Source organism: Oncorhynchus mykiss, chromosome 23 (genome assembly GCF_057628025.1).
Source record: "Oncorhynchus mykiss isolate SJ-2025 chromosome 23, ASM5762802v1, whole genome shotgun sequence".
Taxonomy (NCBI): Eukaryota; Metazoa; Chordata; class Actinopteri; order Salmoniformes; family Salmonidae; genus Oncorhynchus; species Oncorhynchus mykiss.
In genome coordinates, this window is record NC_143044.1 from 38,481,522 (window position 1) to 38,494,304 (window position 12,783).

Below are 12,783 nucleotides of genomic sequence, written 5' to 3' on the forward strand. Positions count from 1 at the left end.
CCAGTGCAGTTAGTATATACAAGAAACAGGGAGAGGGGGAGGTTAGGACACAGATTTCAAGCCAAAATTGCATGGTTAGGCCACAGGCAGACAACAGTCAGTGAATGCGTTATTACATGTGTTAATATGTTATTACACAACGATTGTGATGGAAAAGAAATTGAAAAGTAAAAAGCCCCTGAAAAGTTTCTACATTTTTACAAACTATTCAAAAAATGAGTTCAGTTTCTCTCATTCCCATCTATCTCCCTCTCATTTTTCTCTCCTCCCCCCTCCCTCAGGCTTTTGTTTTCAGTCTATCTGACAGATATGGCAATGATCTCATTATGCAATTATATTGAGCTAATATGAATATATTGCTGTTGTATGCAGATCAGGGACAGTTTGCCTATGTTACATTTAGCTCTGTATATGCAGACTGGAGCTGTGTAGAAAACAGAACCGTCTTTCTCCAACAAACCCAACAGACACCGACACCATATGGTCACATGTCACTTAAGGTTAATCAATACAAATTGATTATTACAATACCGTCACTTTCTGGGGTTGCTGTTTTTTGGGACGAAACCCCAATATTGTGGCTGGACATACAGTGCCTTGCGAAAGTATTCGGCCCCCTTGAACTTTGCGACCTTTTGCCACATTTCAGGCTTCAAACATAAAGATATAAAACTGTATTTTTTTGTGAAGAATCAACAACAAGTGGGACACAATCATGAAGTGGAACGACATTTATTGGATATTTCAAACTTTTTTAACAAATCAAAAACTGAAAAATTGGGCGTGCAAAATTATTCAGCCCCCTTAAGTTAATACTTTGTAGCGCCACCTTTTGCTGCGATTACAGCTGTAAGTCGCTTGGGGTATGTCTCTATCAGTTTTGCACATCGAGAGACTGACATTTTTTCCCATTCCTCCTTGCAAAACAGCTCGAGCTCAGTGAGGTTGGATGGAGAGCATTTGTGAACAGCAGTTTTCAGTTCTTTCCACAGATTCTCGATTGGATTCAGGTCTGGACTTTGACTTGGCCATTCTAACACCTGGATATGTTTATTTTTGAACCATTCCATTGTAGATTTTGCTTTATGTTTTGGATCATTGTCTTGTTGGAAGACAAATCTCCGTCCCAGTCTCAGTCTTTTTCAGACCCCATCAGGTTTTCTTCCAGAATGGTCCTGTATTTGGCTCCATCCATCTTCCCATCAATTTTAACCATCTTCCCTGTCCCTGCTGAAGAAAAGCAGGCCCAAACCATGATGCTGCCACCACCATGTTTGACAGTGGGGATGGTGTGTTCAGCTGTGTTGCTTTTACGCCAAACATAACGGTTTGCATTGTTGCCAAAAAGTTCAATTTTGGTTTCATCTGACTAGAGCACCTTCTTCCACATGTTTGGTGTGTCTCCCAGGTGGCTTGTGGCAAACTTTAAACGACACTTTTTATGGATATCTTTAAGAAATGGCTTTCTTCTTGCCACTCTTCCATAAAGGCCAGATTTGTGCAATATACGACTGATTGTTGTCCTATGGACAGAGTCTCCCACCTCAGCTGTAGATCTCTGCAGTTCATCCAGAGTGATCATGGGCCTCTTGGCTGCATCTCTGATCAGTCTTCTCCTTGTATGAGCTGAAAGTTTAGAGGGACGGCCAGGTCTTGGTAGATTTGCAGTGGTCTGATACTCCTTCCATTTCAATATTATCGCTTGCACAGTGCTCCTTGGGATGTTTAAAGCTTGGGAAATCTTTTTGTATCCAAATCCGGCTTTAAACTTCTTCACAACAGTATCTCGGACCTGCCTGGTGTGTTCCTTGTTCTTCATGATACTCTCTGCGCTTTTGACGGACCTCTGAGACTATCACAGTGCAGGTGCATTTATACGGAGACTTGATTACACACAGGTGGATTGTATTTATCATCATTAGTCATTTAGGTCAACATTGGATCATTCAGAGATCCTCACTGAACTTCTGGAGAGAGTTTGCTGCACTGAAAGTAAAGGGGCTGAATAATTTTGCACGCCCAATTTTTCAGTTTTTGATTTGTTCAAAAAGTTTGAAATATCCAATAAATGTTGTTCCATTTCATGATTGTGTCCCACTTGTTGTTTATTCTTCACAAAAAAATACAGTTTTATATCTTTATGTTTGAAGCCTGAAATGTGGCAAAAGGTCGCAAAGTTCAAGGGGGCCGAATACTTTCGCAAGGCACTGTAATGGGTCTGGTGAGTCAAAAAGCTTTGATAACCCTCTTCTTACTCCTCCTCTTACTCCTCCTCTTACTCCTCTTCTTACTCCTCCTCTTACTCCTCTTCTTACTCCTCCTCTTACTCCTCCTCTTACTCCTCCTCTTACTCCTCTTCTTACTCCTCCTCTTACTCCTCCTCTTACTCCTCTTCTTACTCCTCCTCTTACTCCTCCTCTTACTCCTCCTCTTACTCCTCTTCTTACTCCTCCTCTTACTCCTCCTCTTACTCCTCTTCTTACTCCTCCTCTTACTCCTCTTACTCCTCTTCTTACTCCTCCTCTTACTCCTCCTCTTTCTCCTCCTCTTACTCCTCTTCTTACTCCTCCTCTTACTCCTCCTCTTACTCCTTCTCTCTCGTATTGTGTTGTTGTAAGCCTCCTCCTCACACTCTCTCTCTTGCTGTGTGTTGTGTAGGAGTGAAGGCGGTGTTCTCCGGCCACTACCACCGTAATGCGGGGGGGTTCCACAATGGCCTGGACATGGTGGTGAGCTCCGCTATAGGCTGCCAGCTGGGAGAGGACACCCACGGGGTCAGGGTGGTGGTAGTGACCGCCGACCAGGTCATCCATCGCTACCACAGCCTGGAGCAGCTCAGTGGGCGGGGCATGGACGAGGACCTCAGGAAACTACTGCAGGCCTGAGCCAATCAGAGAAGAGGGGACACACAGGAACAGAATACCAGGGCCTGATTCATGAAGCATCTCAGGAGAGAAGTGCTGATCTAGGTCCCTCTTTTTATTCCTTATGATTTAAAAGGCTAAACTGATCCTACATCAGTACTGCTACTCTGACTCTTAATACAGGCTCAGAACACCAGACGGTGGAGAGGAAGTCTGTCAATCATCTTAAGACCTGTAGTCTACTGTGAATAAGCACCAACCCATTGTATTGTACAAGGTCATCAGTCGCAGAATGTGCTGGATTTACCTTACTCCAGAGAAGAAGAAAAACATCTGTTCTACTGTTGTCATAAGTTACTCTTGTCAAGAATATCCTAGTTATGACTATCTCTAAGGTCTACAAAGACACTGTCTGTAACACTCATTGTGCAAACTAATCCAATGAGCATGTCCTGTTTTAGTCATGTCTTTTTTATATCAAGCTTGGGGGGAATAATGTTTGTCTAGTCAAGTTGCAGCAGCACTGAATGTCTTTACTGACAACGGGTACTAGTATGACTCTATAGCCCTGAAACGACTCTCTGTTGCCCTGTATGAATATTTTCAACCCCACTCACCCAATCCTTGACGCAACAAATTGTCATGGCAACAGCAGTTGTCCTCGTTGAACAGGCCTGATGGTGGTGATGGGTGGGCCAACAACAACATGATGACCTCTGCAATGAAAACACTGTAATGGGATCAACAACTCTTCAGTTTACAGCAACATCCTGTCTGTGAATGTGATGTTCCCTACTATGTATTTGATATCTTCTTGACCTCATTGAGAATTTGTTATATTAGATTTGTGAATTGATTTAGTACTTAAGTTGGGGTATGGTCAGGAGGATTCCATTAGTTTAGTTTCTTTAGTCGCACTACAACTAAATGTCATGTTCTGTTGGTTTTTTTAAATGAATAAACATTGATTTAAACTATTGCAATGATTATGTAAGTGATGTTGCTGAATTGTTGATCATCTGTCCATAAGAGCTACACAAACTGTTTTGCACCTTCCTCTCCTCAGTGCACCTACCCATCCCCTCCCAATAGAGGTCTTATACTGTGTGTCTATTGATCAGGCCGGTCTGTGTCCCAGACCCCCTAAACACATCGGGTCCATCCTTGCGAACAAGTTTTTCTGCATCTTAAAATGTGCCTTAGCCAATTAAAATTGTCAACTCTAGTTGCACGTGATACAACGCTACATGTTAGCTGTTCACATCACATAATCTAGCCCATTTAGCCCTATGCTATCCTGACAAGGTGGCAGTGATGATTTCCTGTAAAAAATCCCACATCAGCCTATCAAAGATTTTAAGACAAAATTCATAAGGCATGTTTTCGCATATGACAAAATCACACGTTTTTGCTTATCAGTTTCACACACATCCACGTACGTTCACGGAAAAAGATAGGTATATACAACATTTTAATTTGATCATACATTGTGAAAACAAAAAGTCGAAGAGCCTTATGATTTTGTCAAACAGCTGTCATGTACATCTAGTACCATCGCTGCTAGGTAGTTGACTGGATCTTCTGGGTACTGCAACTGTGGGTTTGAGGCCCCTTCAAGCTTTTTTGTTAAGGATAAAACTGTTCACTGCTGGTCCTCGATGCTCTATTCAAAAAACGTATATGTGACGGAGTGGATGATTATAATAATTCCTATAAAACGTTGTACATGTAAGTGTAGGCTACATAAGAAATTACGTGGTGTTTTTGGTCTAGCAGTAATGTTATACTATGCTATCATATTCGCTATGTTAGGCCTATGTAGAATACTAATGAATCATTAAGTGATCTTGTAAGACATTGATTCAGCTTTGATATAAACTTTATTAAATGAGCACCATTCTGAGAAGTGGGGACCCCACTAGGTCTGCTAGAGGGACTGAAAGAAGCTCCTAATTAAATATATGCAATCTTAATTTACAAGGTTTTGGCTGCACTTCCCTTTGCAACACTACAATAAATATAATTCTACATTTCAGAGGAACAAACGTATCTCACCTGGGTTTCGAACTTTCCGCAAAGGTAGTAAATTACTATTACTGAATATTGGTCCAGTTGTAATTGTGCATGTATTTTAGTGACTTTGATTAGCGGATGTTGCAGTATGACTTCTGTTAAAGGAGAGATTCATCAATTCAGAATGTTATATAGTTTTTGTGCATCTCTGACTGATGTTCTATCTATTCCCGGGGTAATTCCATGTGTATCTGAGCTATTGCCGTTCAAGCAGGCAAAAATACAGCCGGTATGAAGCAAAACCCTTCATACCGGATGTATTTCTGCCTGTTCTATCACGTCCATCTACGACAAATCAAATCAAATCAAATGTATTATATAGCCCTTCGTACATCAGCTGATATCTCAAAGTGCTGTACAGAAACCCAGCCTAAAACCCCAAACAGCAAGCAATGCAGGTGTAGAAGCACGGTGGCTAGGAAAAACTCCCTAGAAAGGCCAAAACCTAGGAAGAAACCTAGAGAGGAACCAGGCTATGTGGGGTTGCCAGTCCTCTTCTGGCTGTGCCGGGTGGAGATTATAACAGAACATGGCCAAGATGTTCAAATGTTCATAAATGACCAGCATGGTCGAATAATAATAAGGCAGAACAGTTGAAACTGGAGCAGCAGCACGGTCAGGTGGACTGGGGACAGCAAGGAGTCATCATGTCAGGTAGTCCTGGGGCATGGTCCTAGGGCTCAGGTCAGTTGAAACTGGAGCAGCAGCACGGCCAGGTGGACTGGGGACAGCAAGGAGTCATCATGTCAGTTAGTCCTGGGGCATGGTCCTAGGGCTCAGGTCCTCCGAGAGAGAGAAAGAAAGAGAGAAAGAGAGAATTAGAGAGAGCACACTTAAATTCACACAGGACACCGAATAGGACAGGAGAAGTACTCCAGATATTACAAACTGACCCTAGCCCCCCGACACATAAACTACTGCAGCATAAATACTGGAGGCTGAGACAGGAGGGGTCAGGAGACACTGTGGCCCCATCCGAGGACACCCCCGGACAGGGCCAAACAGGAAGGATATAACCCCACCCACTTTGCCAAAGCACAGCCCACACAACAGTAGAGGGATATCTTCAACCACCAACTTACCATCCTGAGACAAGGCTGAGTATAGCCCACAAAGACCTCCGCCACGGCACAACCCAAGGGGGGGGGGGGGGGGGCGCCAACCCAGACAGGATGACCACATCAGTGAATCAACCCACTCAGGTGACGCACCCCCTCCAGGGACGGCATGAGAGAGCCCCAGTAAGCCAGTGACTCAGCCCCTGTAATAGTGTTAGAGGCAGAGAATCCCAGTGGAAAGATGGGAACCGGCCAGGAAGAGACAGCAAGGGCGATTCGTTGCTCCAGAGCCTTTCTGTTCACCTTCCCACTCCTGGGCCAGACTACACTCAATCATATGACCCACTGAAGAGATGAGTCTTCAGTAAAGACTTAAAGGTTGAGACCGAGTTTGCGTCTCTGACATGGGTAGGCAGACCGTTCCATAAAAATGGAGCTCTATAGGAGAAAGCCCTGCCTCCAGCTGTTTGCTTAGAAATTCTAGGGACAATTAGGAGGCTTGTGGAGGAGGCTGCGTCTTGTGATCGTAGCGTACGTGTAGGTATGTACGGTCAGACCAAATCAGAGAGATAGGTAGGAGCAAGCCCATGTAATGCTTTGTAGGTTAGCAGTAAAACCTTGAAATCAGCCCTTGCTTTGACAGGAAGCCAGTGTAGGGAGGCTAGCACTGGAGTAATATGATCACATTTTGGGGTTCTAGTCAAGATTCTAGCAGCCGTATTTAGCACTAACTGAAGTTTATTTAGTGCTTTATCCGGGTAGCCGGAAAGTAGAGCATTGCAGTAGTCTAACCTAGAAGTGACAAAAGCATGGATTAATTTTTCTGCATCATTTTTGGACAGAAAGTTTCTGATTTTTGCAATGTTACGTAGATGGAAAAAAGCTGTCCTTGAAATGGTCTTGATATGTTCTTCAAAAGAGAGATCAGGGTCCAGAGTAACGCCGAGGTCCTTCACAGTTTTATTTGAGACGACTGTACAACCATTAAGATTAATTGTTAGATTCAACAGAAGATCTCTTTGTTTCTTTTAATTGGCTGATGCAGCATTTGTTACCGGATATAAATCACTGCCACCTGGTCAGGTTAGAATAGGACTAAATGTGCCAGTTTAGGTAATGGTAACAGCTAACATGCAGTGTTTTATCACGTGCAACTATGTCAACTATTTTAATTGGCTGATGCGCATTTTGAGATGGATCAAATTTGAATTATAAACTGGGTGATTCGAGCCCTGAATGCTGATTGGATGACAGCTGTGCTATATCACGGGTATGACGAAACATTTATTTTTACTGCTCTAATTACATTGGTAACCAGTTTATAATAGCAATAAGGCACCTCAGGGGGATGTGATATATGGCCAATATACCATGGCTAAGGGCTGGCACTCCGGCACTCCGGCACTCCGCATTGCATCGTGCATAAGAATAGCTCTTAGCCGTGGTATACTGGCCATATAAATCAAATCAAATCTTATTTGTCACGTGCACTGAATACAAGAGATGTAGACGTTACAGTGAAATGCTTACTTACAGGCTCTAACCTAAAGTGCAAAAAAGGTTTTAGGTGAACAATAGGTAAGTAAATAAATAAAACAACAGTACAAAGACAGGCTATATACTGTAGCGAGGCTATAAAAGTAGCGAGGCTATACAAGTAGTGAGGATACATACAGACACCGGTTAGTCAGGCTGATTCAGGTAGTATGTACATGTAGATATGGTTAAAGTGATTATGCATATATGATGAACAGAGAGTAGCAGTAGCGTAAAAGAGGGGTTGGCGGGTGGTGGGTGGCGGGACACAATGCAGATAGCGCGGTTAGCCAATGTGCGGGAGCACTTGTTGGTCGGCCCAATTGAGGTAGTATGTACATGAATGTATAGTTAAAGTGACTATGCATATATGATAAACAGAGAGTAGCAGCAGGGTAAAAAGAGGGGTTGGGGGGAGGCACACAATGCAAATAGTCCGGGTAGCCATTTGATTACCTGTTTAGGAGTCTTATGGCTTCAGGGTAAAACTGTTGAGAAGCCTTTTTGTCCTAGACTTGGCACTCTGGTACCACTTGCTATGCGGTAGTAGAGAGAACAGTCTATGACTGGGGTGGCTGGGGTCTGACAATTTTTAGGGCCTTCTTCTGACACCGCCTGGTGCAGGGGTCCTAGATGGCAGGCAGCTTAACCCCAGTGATGTACTGGGCCATACACACTATCCTCTGTAGTGCCTTGCGGTCAGAGGCCGAGCAGTTTCCGTACCAGGCAGTGTTGCTCTCGATGTTGCAGCTGTAGAACCTTTTGAGGATCTCAGGACCCATGCCAAATCTTTTTGGTTTCCTGAGAGGGAATAGGCTTTGTCGTGCCCGACTGTCTTGGTGTGTTTGGACCATTCTAGTTTGCAGTTGATGTGGACACCAAGGAACTTGAAGCTCTCAACCTGCTCCACTACAGCCCGTCGATGAGAATGGGGGCGTGCTCGGTCCTCCTTGTACTGTAGTCCACAATAATTTCCTTCATCTTGGTTATGTTGAGGGATAGGTTGTTTTCTGGCACCACCCGGCCAGGTCTCTGACCTCCTGCCTATAGGCTGTCTCGTCGTTGTCGGTGATCAGGCCTACCACTGTTATGTCATCTGCAAACTTAATGATGGTGTTGGAGTCATGCCTGGCCATGCAGTCGTGGGTGAACAGGGAGTACAGGAGGGGACTGAGCATGCACCCCTGGGGAGCTCCAGTGTTGAGGATCAGTGTTGCAGATGTGTTGCTACCTACCCTCACCACCTGGGGGCGGCCCGTCAGGAAGTCCAGGATCCAGTTGCAGAGGGAGGTGTTCAGCCCCAGGATCCTTAGCTTAGTGATGAGCTTTGAGGGCACTATGGTGTTGAACACTAAGCTGTAGTCAATAAAGAGCATTCTCACATAAGTGTTCCTTTTATCCAGGTGGGAAGGGGCAGTGTGGAGTGCAATAGAGATTGTGTCATCTGTGGATCTATTTGGGGCGGTATGCAAATTGGAGTGGGTCTAGGGTTTCTGGGATAATGGTGCTGATGTGAGCCATTACCAACCTTTCAAAGCACTTCATTGCTACAGACGTGAGTGCTTTGGGTCTGTAGTCATTTAGGCAGGTTGCCTTTGTGTTCTTGGGCACAGGGACTATGGTGGTCTGCTTGAAACATGTTGGTATTACAGACTCAATCTGGGACATGTTGAAAATATCAGCGAAGACACCTGCCAGTTGGTCAGCACATGCTCGGAGCACACGTCCTGGTTATCCGTCTGGCCCCGCAGCTTTATGTATGTTGACCTGTTTTTAAGGTCTTACTCACATCGGCTACGGAGAGCATGATCACACAGTCGTCCGGAACAGCTGATGCTCTCATGCATGCCTCAGTGTTGCTTGCCTCGAAGCGAGCATGAAAGTGATTCAGCTCATCTGGTAGGCTCGTGTCACTGGGCAGCTCGCGGCTGTGCTTCCCTTTGTAGTCTGTAATAGTTTGCAAGCCTTGCCGCATAAGACAATCGTCAGAGCTGTTGTAGTATGATTCAATCTTAGACCTATATTGACGCTTTGCCTGTGTGATGGTTCGTCGCAGGGCATAGCAGGATTTCTTGTAAGCTTCCAGGTTGGAGTCCCGCACCTTGAAAGCGGCAGCTCTACCCTTTAGCTCAGTGTGAATGTTACCTGTAATCCATGGCTTCTGGTTGGGGTTTGTACGTATAGTCACTGTGGGGACGACGTCTTCGATGCACTTATTGATAAAGCCAATGCCATCAGAAGAATCCCGGAACATGTTCCAGTCTGTGATAGCAAAACAGTCCTGTAGTTTAGCATCTGCTTCATCTGATCACTTTTTTATAGACCGAGTCACTGGTGCTTCCTGCTTTAATTGTTGCTTGTAAGCAGGAATCAGGAGGATAGAGTTGTGGTCGGATTTACCAAATGGAGGGCGAGGGAGAGCTTTGTACGCATCTCTGTGTGTGGAGTACAGGTGATTTAAGTTTCCCTGCATTAAAGTCTCCGGCCACTAGGAGCGCTGCCTCTGGGTGAGTGTTTTCCTGTTAGCTTATTTCCTTATACAGCTGTCTGAGTGCGATCTTAGTACCAGCATCTGTCTGTGGTGGTAAATAAACAGTCACGAAAAGTATAGCTGAAAACTCTCTAGGCAAGTAGTGTGGCCTGCAATTTATCACAATATACTTCAGGCGAGCAAAATCTAGAGACTTCCTTAGATTTTGTGCACCAGCTGTTGTTTACAAATATGCACAGACCGCCCCGCCTCGTCTTACTGGAGTGTGCTGTTCTATCTTGCCTGTGCAGCGTATATCCTGCTAGCTGAATATCCATGTCGTCATTCAGCCACGATTCCGTGAAACATAGGATATTACAGTTTTTGATGTCCCGTTGGTAGGATATTCGTGATCGTAATCTCATCTAATTTATTGTCCAATGATTGCACGTTGGCGAGTAGTATTGGTGGTAACAGCAGCTTTCCCACTCTCCTTCTCCGGGTCCTGACCAGGCATCCGGCTCTTTGTCCTCCGTACCTGCGACGCTTCCTCTTGCAAATAACAGGGATGTCGGCCTGTGGGGTGTTTGGAGAATATCTTGTGTGTCCTCCTTGTTGAAGAAAAAATCTTTGTCTAATCCGAGTTGAGTGATCACTGTCCTGATATACAGAAGCTCTTTTTTGCCGTAAGATACGGTTGCAGAAACATTATGTACAAAATAATTTACAAATAATGCGACAAAAAACACATAATAGCACAATTGGTTGGGCACCCGTTAAACTGCTGCCATTTTATCATACCCCCTCTGGCCTTATTGCTTAAACATAAACTTTTTCTAATGTTTGCAAGAATGGACCCAGAATGCAAGAATTACTGGACCAAACCATCAAAGCAGGTTTTACCTGAGCCAATCAGAGGAGGGGACACGCTTAGGACCAGAACAACGGGCTGCATTCAGTAAGTTTTTACGTTCTGGAGATTTGCTTGAACGTTCGCTACATTGCGAAAAGGTTTGTACTGAGCGATATGTTTTCCCAAAACGTTCTTGTATGTTCTTGAACAGACTTTGAGATGCGTTTGCTCCATTTAGTGGGTGTGCCAGGGTGTGACTTTAAGCAAATAACCACACCCCAACCTTTCCCTCTTTCTCAACTGGTCATTCAGTACAGCATCATTTTTATTCAATTGAACATTCTATTAAGTTGGTATGTACTGAATGCAGCCCAGTTGAAAAATAGGGAGGGTTTGGGGAGTGCTGTCAGCATGGCCACTGCCCTTTAAATACTTCACTCATTGCTTCAAACCACACCTCGCCACGCCCACCGAGCAGGATCAAACATACCTGAAAGTCTTTTCAAGAATGTACAATAATGTTTTGTTTAGTTCAAACGTTCCACAACGTAGCAAACGTTCAAGTGAACTGAACGCTGAAGCATCTCAAAGTAGGAGAGCTGATCTAGGAAGAAATCATCATGACAACCTGAGGAAAAACACAGTCGTTGTCCTTGTTGAAAAGGCCTGATGGTGGTGATAGGTGGGCCAACAGCAACAACTCATGACGACCTCTGCAATTAAAACACTGTAATGGGATAAACAAGACTCTTCAGTACAGTTTACAGCAACGTCCCGTCTGTGAACGTGATGTTCCCCACTACTTTTTTTTATGTCTTCAATCAACTTGACCACATTGAGTATTTGTTATATAAAGCCCTTTTTATACCTGGAATCCTTTGTCCAGGTCTTGTCCACATTCTAAATGTGCCCACCTATTAGCCATTGCATTTACAAATGATATTAAAGTTTGCCTCTTATCTGTCCGCTAGCCACGTCTGCTTTGAGACCAGATTTCTTTGTCCCTCCCTGTATGCAAATTATTTTACAGATATTTTGTTTACATAATATTTATTTAGTTTAAGAGACATCTTGACACCATGAGTCAATGGTGCCACCTGTCAACAATTTTAGAGAGTGGTAAAATGGTGATTTACAGTGCCTTGCGAAAGTATTCAGCCCCCTTGAACTTTGCGACCTTTTGCCACATTTCAGGCTTCAAACATAAAGATATAAAACTGTATTTTTTTGTGAAGAATCAACAACAAGTGGGACACAATCATGAAGTGGAACGACATTTATTGGATATTTCAAACTTTTTTAACAAATCAAAAACTGAAAAATTGGGCGTGCAAAATTATTCAGCCCCCTTAAGTTAATACTTTGTAGCGCCACCTTTTGCTGCGATTACAGCTGTAAGTCGCTTGGGGTATGTCTCTATCAGTTTTGCACATCGAGAGACTGAAATTTTTTCCCATTCCTCCTTGCAAAACAGCTCGAGCTCAGTGAGGTTGGATGGAGAGCATTTGTGAACAGCAGTTTTCAGTTCTTTCCACAGATTCTCGATTGGATTCAGGTCTGGACTTTGACTTGGCCATTCTAACACCTGGATATGTTTATTTTTGAACCATTCCATTGTAGATTTTGCTTTATGTTTTGGATCATTGTCTTGTTGGAAGACAAATCTCGGTCCCAGTCTCAGGTCTTTTGCAGACTCCATCAGGTTTTCTTCCAGAATGGTCCTGTATTTGGCTCCATCCATCTTCCCATCAATTTTAACCATCTTCCCTGTCCCTGCTGAAGAAAAGCAGGCCCAAACCATGATGCTGCCACCACCATGTTTGACAGTGGGGATGGTGTGTTCAGCTGTGTTGCTTTTACGCCAAACATAACGTTTTGCATTGTTGCCAAAAAAAGTTCAATTTTGGTTTCACCTGACCAGAGCACCTT

General features: G+C 43.9%; 1 protein-coding gene across 1 annotated transcript in view; it reads left to right on the top strand.

The window, feature by feature from the left end:
- Positions 1-3,841, top strand: part of LOC110502891 (calcineurin-like phosphoesterase domain containing 1) — a 38,680-nt gene extending 34,839 nt beyond the window's left edge. The window contains exon 5 of the mRNA XM_021581238.3: positions 2,659-3,841. Within this exon, the coding sequence (XP_021436913.1) occupies positions 2,659-2,885 (227 nt within the window). The 3' untranslated portion in view covers positions 2,886-3,841. The remainder of the gene's footprint in view (positions 1-2,658) is intronic.
- Positions 3,842-12,783: the final 8,942 nt, after the last annotated feature.